This window comes from Opisthorchis viverrini (assembly GCF_000715545.1).
Source record: "Opisthorchis viverrini unplaced genomic scaffold opera_v5_245, whole genome shotgun sequence".
In the NCBI taxonomy this organism is placed as follows: Eukaryota; Metazoa; Platyhelminthes; class Trematoda; order Opisthorchiida; family Opisthorchiidae; genus Opisthorchis; species Opisthorchis viverrini.
Window position 1 is genome coordinate 259,030 of NW_008751904.1, and position 9,178 is coordinate 268,207.

Here is a 9,178-nt window from a genome sequence, read left to right on the forward strand (position 1 = left end):
CCTCCGGACAAGTAGTCTCTACTCTTGATGATCCCATATTTCATTATTTGACGGTGATTTTACGTTTATAGGACTTCAAGGGAATCCATCCGGATTGCCTTTCTCGAAAAGTGTACCAAAAACTAGATGTTAGTTTTAAACGGTTATGAAATTCAAAAACAGCGCAATTTCTTCAGGTAGTACACACGATGGTAAATAAAAAAACGAAAAATAAAAATAACCTAGAGAGAAAGTGACTAACATTCAGTGAAAGAGTTCCCAAATCATTATGGAACTGAACAGGGGCTCCATTCAGCAACAGCAACTACTCTAACGAATCGACGTAACTATCTGTTAGGTGTGAAGTAGGACCCCGAAAGCAACGTCTGTGTTCGTTTAGTGTCTGGTCTCCAGCAGATGTCTTGTGATAGATGCGTGAGGGTCAGATTAACTTTGATCAGGGTTGGGAGGCGGGCCAATTTTACGGACTTCCTGAATCCGACAAGCACGTGTTAAACTACCCTTAGTCGAAGTTGTCTCCCGACCTGTATACGTAGGCCGACGTCCAAGCCCCCCACACAAGAAACGACATGTAGAGTGGGATGGATCTGGAGGTTCTTCGAGTGGCGGACCACCAGAGGAGCTTCAAACAAAGGAGGAAGCTCACTTCGTATTTAGTGTACAATCCTAGTCACAATACTGGCACAATCTCTCTTCCGTACATATGCGGTGGCGGTCGTCTGAGTGGAATAGTTCGTTCAAGTGGCGATGGGACCTTATGAGTATATCCTCGGATCTCTCATACATAGTTTGCGCTTATCCTCGCTTGCAATCATCTCGTGGGAAACTGACTAAGTGTAGACAAGTGTGTCTGCGATAAACATGCTTCCATCTTCCAAACGGTTTGAACCAATATACAACAATGTTACGTGTTCATTGTCATCTTCAGTTCAACTCTCAGTTTGATGCCAGGATGGAGTTTGCCGAAAAAACCCGAGGTTCTATGTTTCCCTTTGAGACTCGGTAGCCGGCAACGTGAACGGTCGGTCCTCTTAACGACGCTTTCATTCCCGCTTTCCAACTAATGATGAAAATGTTCGACAAAATGAACAGCAGGGAATTCCTAAATCTGCCTGATCAATTCTTCGGCAATAGGATCCTTAAAATTGAACCGTTTATGAACTGATCAAAGTCCCTTGACATGCGCTTTGCGTCCACAAAGTCCAAGGTCACGCTTCTGAACACGCAGTCACCGAACACGTCAATCACAACCCGAGCGATGCACTCGAGATTGTGGAGCACTTTACTTGTCTATAAGTTCCGATTGTAGTGGGACAGATGAGATCAATGCACAAAACTCAAAGTTTGGGGTCGCGTTTGCTAAAGTGAGATAGCTATGGAGGCAAAGCGATATAGCCCTGACTATCAGGCTTGTGTGGTTCTGAAACGTAGCTTAAACTATCCAACGAACGGAGGCATTATCAGATCTTCGACAATCATTGTCACGGAATCATAGCTCGTGTAGGCTCGTGCTACCGAATCTGTAACGAAACAACGAGAAAAGGATTATTCCGTTGTGCAATGGGGACTTCCATCGAAGAATATGTCCAGCATCAAACGTGGTGGTTTGATCAGGTAATAGGCACGCCAAAGCATCGTTTATCGGAGAGAGTGACGGAAGCAAAGAGGTGGTCAACTCCTGATCTGACAGAGAGGTATGAAAGAGATGACGAAAAGTCTTGGTGCTGTCGGTGCGACTCCTCTTCCAAGATCAGGGGACCGCGTGATCCCCAATGTGTGTGGTTGAAAATGCTGTAAGATATTTCCGCCAAGCGACGTGAAGACTGCATTCAAGCGAACAGTAGACGGGTGGCGAAACATGCTCTTGAGTGTATACATCACAGGAAAAACGCAGGGAAGTCGATTCACCTACAGGATATCATAAAAGAGCAACCAACCCATCCACCACGATGACTGTCACTCGCCCAAGGTTGGTTTGACTTGCGTAGTGAATGCCTCATCCGCTGTTCCAGTGATGTAAATTCACTACCAATCACGCACCCCACCCGCCAGGAGTGGTTAGCCCTCAATGGGAACTTATCGGTAAGAAAAACTTCAACGGACTAGACTGGGGTGCAGTTCTGATGTAGAGAACTGCACTTGCGGTTAAAGCTAGGAAAACTCTGACTGCATACGACGATGCTTCGTCCGAAGATGACTTCCAAACCATTGAACTGGAAAACAGGAAGAGCACCAACAACGACATATCGGCTCGATCCAGGTTACATGTAACTTTTAAGAGGACTGGGGCGGGATAGTCCAAGTGGTTAGAGCGCGAATTGACTGACCGACATCTGTCTCTCGACTTCCCCTGTCTAGGCTTGGGCAACCTGGCAGTATCCCAGCCCTCGTGCTTCCTTCGGGTGGCATGGCAGCTAGGCACCGGAAGAGTGCTGCAGTTTAACGGTTTTTGTAACGATCAGAGGAGTGAGAAAACAGAACAGGAAGATTTCTATTCAAAATTACGAAACCGCACTTTACTTCAAACAAATGACGGTTTCTCCATCTTTCTCATGCTCTCTTCGACAAGAGGGGCGAAATGTCTCAGCGGTTAGAGCGAGAATTAGCTAACCGGAAGGTCCGTGGTCCTTACCTGACCTCTGACACTTGACATCCCCTGTTTAGGCTTGGATAACTTAGCAGTTAGGCAGCGAAAGGGTGCTACAACTGAACTATCCTTCTCTTCGACAGAAATATGGAGAGAATAACGGAGAGTGGGCGCACCGTACACACTGTGAGGAAACAAGGACCTCTCAGTCAACATTGCACTGCCTCTCCTCTATCCATAAAAATGTGGTCTCATCTGTCATTGAAGACCTACCACTCTAACACACTAAAATCCCCCGGCCGACTTAGCTGATTGGTTCTCCTTCCGCCTTAAATCTCGATCAACCTCGGAACCTAGTCACTTGGCCTGACGAAGCTTTTGTGTCAAAAGCGAAACGTTGCCCAGCAATAAATCTACCGATATCCTTCTCTTCGACAGAAATATGGAGAGAATAACGGAGAGTGGGCGCACCGTACACACTGTGAGGAAACAAGGACCTCTCAGTCAACATTGCACTGCCTCTCCTCTATCCATAAAAATGTGGTCTCATCTGTCATTGAAGACCTACCACTCTAACACACTAAAATCCCTCGGCCGACTTAGCTGATTGGTTCTCCTTCCGCCTTAAATCTCGATCAACCTCGGAACCTAGTCACTTGGCCTGACGAAGCTTTTGTGTCAAAAGCGAAACGTTGCCCAGCAATAAATCTACCGATTGTCACCAAACTTTTTCGAAAACCTACCCGGGTAGTTGTGTGAACGCGTTAAACCCCGCCTTGGACGCAACCAAACGGCGAAGGGCGTGAAACTGAGCCTCCAGCAGCACCAGCTGCGCATCAGGATCCGCATGTTTCATCTGACCCCTTTTGGTATCCATGGGTCTGGATCCGACACCTGGCAGAGTGGCGAATAGCGAAGTATCCAAACCGGGCGCGGGTTGGGTCAGAATTGCAGAGAGTGCGTCCTTGATCAGTTTCTCCTTGTTCTCAGCGAACACACCCTAAAATTTGGGGGAAATGTGGTGTACTGGAACAGTTGTACGATGAAAAACAGATTCCACAAAAAAGGATGCGACTACGTGTTACTCCTTGGACACACTTGGATACAACTACATCCATGCACGCCGACCGAACGATCAGAAATTAGTGCGAAGATAAAACATCGGGGGGAACTCCCGTGAGCTCATTACACAACGTGCACACACAAGCAACATGCCTTAGGTTCACGATCCGATTCCCAGTAACAAGAATTCACAGCGACCCCCTAAACAGGTATCTAGTGGGAATCCTGTGGCAACTGCTCAGGTGACGGGTGCTGCGATCGTGCATGGACCGGCTCCTTGGCAGATTTACCTCCGTGTTCATATTCTGTTTTTTTTTCTGGACTGTGATACACTAAACAGAATACTCCAAGCATTGGGGCGTACGCCAACCGGAAAGGGAACAAGTCGAGTGTGCTCCTGCTATTTTCCATTATCCCTGTTTCTGAGCACGTATGGTTTTTCTCCTTTGTATTTGGGATTTTGTGACACTCTCGATATCGATGCAACTCAAATTCCTTTGAACAATACGAAATCCTGTACGGAAAGATGCGACGCGACATAAACACTGCCATGACAACTGAAGATAGAGAGAGAGAGAACAACTCACATCTTGAGTGACGGCGTGTAGTAGACCACTGTAGGCCACGTTGGCATTGAAACGTTGTAAGACTTCCCAGAATGAAATTCCCTCTGAATGGAATAGAAGCCGTGAGAAAATAAACGAAAGTTTAGAAACTGAATTTATAAGTTTGGAGAGCGAATAACTTTCTTTTCCATTCACAACACTAGTTGGCCGAATACAGAGAGAGCAGAAGAACATCTCGGTTGTTGTTTCGCTCATCGTAATCGTTCAGCTTTAGCACCCATCCGGTACCTACCTGTCATGCCACCCGAAGGTTGCACGAGGGCTGGGATACTGCCAGGTTGCCCAAGTCTAGACAGGGAAGTCGAGAGGCGGACTTCGGGTTCGAACCACGGACCTTCCGGTCAGTAAATTCGCGCTCTAGCTCTCATCGTAAGGAGAATCCTCAATTACTTGGACTGAATGCGAATTGCACGGGAAATTTCGCACCTGTGGCCAGGCCGACAACATACGATTCTCACTGCGTCCGTGACGTACTCAGTTAAAAACTGCTGTGTTGCATGACCTCAGGCAGTGAATCCCTATTGGACATTGTCACGGTGGGCTCGACAGAGACCTCATCGAGTCCAGGGTTGAGAGCCCCGTAGAATAAAGAATCTTCTAAACGTTGATATGGATTTGACTGGAAGGGTGTACGTCCTTGACTTACCCAGACACCAACCTCGGCAGATCACACAAGGCAATGAGGAGAAACAGAGCGAACTATCTCTGTTGGTCAGTTATTCAAAACGTTACACAAAGGCTATTCAAGTCTATCCTTGGGGATCCACACTGAGGTGCGTTCTCCCAAAGCGACACTCACAAAGCTCGGACTCACAGTACGAAAGGCACAGCAGATAGGGAAAAAAATCGATCGTCCTGAGGGAGCGGGGTACTCAAATATACTTACGATACCCAAAGGAAGCACGAGGACTGAGATACTGCCAGGTTGCCCAAACCTAGAGACGGTCCAGTTGACGAGGTTGGGTTCGAACCACGGGCGTAAGTTTACACCTTAACCACTGAGCTGTCGCGAGTTCAGTATTTACTTATAGTCCGAGTACATACATACTCAATATAAACTTATGTATATACACATATATATTAAGTGTATGCGGGGCTAGTTTAGCCTCCTCACCTGGTTGCTGACGGAGGAAACGAAGATGCACAGATTCGACTTCCTCTGATGCTGACGTCATTGTGGGGCAAAAGCGGAGACCACGATTGGAGGGTGTGCTTCGGACACACACATCTCGGTTCCCACTGGCCCGAACAGCATCTAGGAGTGAGGCTAACAGCGTATCTCTGGTAAAGAAAAGAGAATGAACGTCCAGGATGGGGTAGGTTTGAAAGGAAGGAAGGAAAGTTGATGAAAAACATCATGGGAAAAGAGTATGATGACTGGGATCATTAAAATCCAAAAATCCCGATGTCATCTATGTGTAGTAGCTTTGGACGACGGATGCGACAGGCGGTAAAACGCATGTAACACGGCAATGGTGAAAAATGAAATTGAAATAGATGGTGTTCAAGGAGGCATAAGTCAATGCGCGGTGTTGAGTAAAACTCGCCTGCAGGGACCATTGATGGAGGATCTGCAGAAAACGGTCGGGTAAGCNAGGAAGGAAGGAAAGTTGATGAAAAACATCATGGGAAAAGAGTATGATGACTGGGATCATTAAAATCCAAAAATCCCGATGTCATCTATGTGTAGTAGCTTTGGACGACGGATGCGACAGGCGGTAAAACGCATGTAACACAGCAATGGTGAAAAATGAAATTGAAATAGATGGTGTTCAAGGAGGCATAAGTCAATGCGCCGTGTTGAGTAAAACTCGCCTGCAGGCAGGGACCATTGAGGATCTGCAGAAAACGGTCGGGTAAGCTTATGTTTGTCTATGAACTGAAAAGCATTACTTTCGCCAATGCCTCGCTTCCGGGGATGATCAAGTGATCCTCAGTCAGCGATATCAGGACAGTGCCCAGTTCGACTGTATCCGCGTTTGTTTTGCGTCTCGAGATCAGAGGATGTCTTCCATCCCCGACGAATTTTTTGTGAGGGGTCTCGAGTGGGAAACAGTGCCTTGTTTGGTAGCTGGTGGTTGGTCAAGCATATTGCACCGAAACTTCACAAGCCTCATCTGCTGTTTTGGTGATTCGTTGCCAAGTCCTCACACTTAGACAGCATTTGTCTGCGGCCAGCTAAGATCCGCTATAGTACGACGGCAACCGTGGTACAATATTTCAGTGTTTAGGATCTTCCGATTAGAAGATCGTCATCATCACCATCATCGACAGCATGACATCAGTGTTCAACACCGACGCTTCGTTACCATGCTGGCCTATCGCAAGCATGCTGAGGTGCCTACCCCCCTAAGCGGTCAATCGGAAAATCTGGAAAGGAACTGACAACAAGAACGCTACTGACATCGGTCAGCCACCATTTCTTGCACTGTCTCCGTCCAAGCGCAGGAAGGGTCGCGAGGACCCCATCCTAGAAGGCGGACCTCACTAACACCAAACCTCTTCGTACTCACACCATTCTCGGAAGTCATACGTCGACCAATTGGAAGCTAGCGCCATTCTGAAGGAGGCACGGAGAGAAACTTTTGTCTCAGTAAGCGATGTTTTGGTATGCATAGCACATGGTTCGGTCGCCGTAGATGGTGGTATTGGGACTGAAGTAACTTCTGCACAACCAGATACCCGTTTTCTGATGAATTCACTGCGAATCCGTTGACGCCCTCCGACACTCGCAACACATCTGAAGCAACGGTGGTCAAAAATCAGAAGAAGCTTCGAATCATGTGTCTGCAGAGACCACGTACGGCAATCCTACGACAACACAGCTTTTACTGTAAATGCAACCCTCGATACCCCGAGATGCGCCGTTTTAACGCCACAAGTGACGTGACTTAGCAACCGCGATTCGGGCCTTTGAGATTCGCATGCTGACTCTATCAGACACACTTCCGTCAGATCTAATACAACTACCGTAGAGTAAGATTGTTCAATTGGGAATGAATTCGCCCCAATCATAGCCAACAGGACTTCGGGAAGGTATTTCGTGAAGGCCATTCATACAAAGCACTGCAGAGGGCTGGAATACACAAGATTGCGCTGCGTTGTTGGGGATTCTAAACCCACATAAAAAAAGAATCAGAAGCCGACTATTTTGCTCTCTGAAAAGTAGTACTTGTGGTCACATGACCAAGTGGTTGTCAATATGCCGGTGTCGTGAGTTGCGTCTGTGTAAACGCATGGTCCGGAGAAGTTCATATTCAGAAAGCGATACATATCAAAGTGAGTTTATTGGGTTTTCGGATGTCTGCACGTTTGCTTGGCAAGTAAAGCTAGGAATAGAACGTCTACGTAATTTGATATCGATCGACGGTTGGGTATGAATCAGCTGGCGCGGAAATCCACTGATAACTTGCGTAAACCAATAAGAACATTCTCAACCGGATTTCACTTCAAAGGGCATGGCAATAAAATAAAATTAAAATAAATAAAAGCCTAGGCAGGAACACCCTTTCGGTGCACAGCTAGCGTGGCACTCTAAGGAAACAGGAGAGGTGAAATGCGGTCAGGTTACCCGAGCCTAAATAAAAGCAGTTGAACCATAGACCTTCGGGTTCGCGCCCTGACCACTGAGCCATCTCGAACGGGTGTGGCACTTAGATTTTCGGTGAGGAAACACCTTAAAACACTATTGGGATACGGAGGAGTTCACGGAACCCTTCAACGGAATGTTTGGTTGTGAGCCATACAAAAAGACAATTAAAAGGCGTGCTAGGGAACGCGGTCATAGTGGAACTTTGTAAACAGGCATGTGTATTTATTGCACTCTCATCACACTTACCTGTCTGTGGAGAAATAGGTTTTGGATTCACCTCGAACGTATTCGATTAAAAACCGCTGGGGTTGAACTCTGTCCCGAACAAGAGTATAAATCTACCGGGAAAGAAACACACGGATTGCAAGAGACTAGTTGAAGGAACCAAAGACAATAGAGCAAGTTGCAACAAAGGGACGGGAGGGCTTACTTCACACAAAGGATATCCACAAACAGCTCGATAGCTTGGAGGATCCCGTTCCAGAAGCAGACTGTCCGTGATGCAAAGCAGACGGGACACGGGTGTAGATTGACGAAGAGTAACTTTTTGTACAACGAATTCCGCTTGGGAAATGAATTCCTCCTCACTGGCGTGTAGTATGTGGGAGAAGCGAGGGTGGAGAGAGTAAGTCATCCACAGCAAAAAACAGAAACTCTTTAGCTGGGGGGGACAACAAGCAAAAGTCAGCAAAACAATGTGCCGTTCGAAAATAAAACTGATGCGTTTGAAACCATATCATCGCGGCAGTATCCAGCCCAGGCGATTCAGGCTACCAAGACTGAGGAAAATATCTACTTAAACGAATGTACCAATCCTACTGACCGGCCCAAATGCACGCGCGAGGTTTCTGCTTGGATCCACCTACTCAAATAGTGTGTGCAACAGAGTTATATAAGGTATTTAATGTTACTTGCATCTCCGCGGGGCCCGACTTCGCATCGAATTCACTGCTCGCTCAGCTGTGACATCCTTTTGGTGTCTAGCTGCGCCACGCCACCTTAAGGAAGCTGTCAGATTGCCCATGCCTAGACAGGAGCAGTTGAGATGCCGAGATTGGGTTCGAGAGACAGACCTTCCAGTTTGTAAGTTCTAAACCTTAACCACTGAGCTATCTCGAGTGCAGCTTCAATAGAGTTATAAAAGTTGGTGTACCAAACACCCAAACCAGTTGCTAGCAGACGGAGATTACTTTAGCAACATACTCGTGGTAAAGTTAAACGTAGAAAAGGTCGGGATGGCTCAGTGGTTAGAGCGCGAATTTACTGATCGGAAGGTCCGTGGTTCGAAACCGACCTCCGTGTTTCGACTTT

General features: G+C 47.0%; 1 protein-coding gene across 1 annotated transcript in view; it reads right to left on the bottom strand.

The window, feature by feature from the left end:
- The window catches only part of T265_08964 (hypothetical protein), a gene marked incomplete at both ends in the record, with an annotated part of 38,095 nt that overhangs the window by 28,702 nt on the left and 215 nt on the right, over window positions 1–9,178 (bottom strand). Inside the window, 5 exons of the mRNA XM_009174911.1 lie at window positions 3,331–3,587; window positions 4,237–4,319; window positions 5,390–5,556; window positions 8,114–8,205; window positions 8,298–8,454. Coding sequence (XP_009173175.1) covers window positions 3,331–3,587; window positions 4,237–4,319; window positions 5,390–5,556; window positions 8,114–8,205; window positions 8,298–8,454 — 756 coding nt within the window. The remainder of the gene's footprint in view (window positions 1–3,330; window positions 3,588–4,236; window positions 4,320–5,389; window positions 5,557–8,113; window positions 8,206–8,297; window positions 8,455–9,178) is intronic.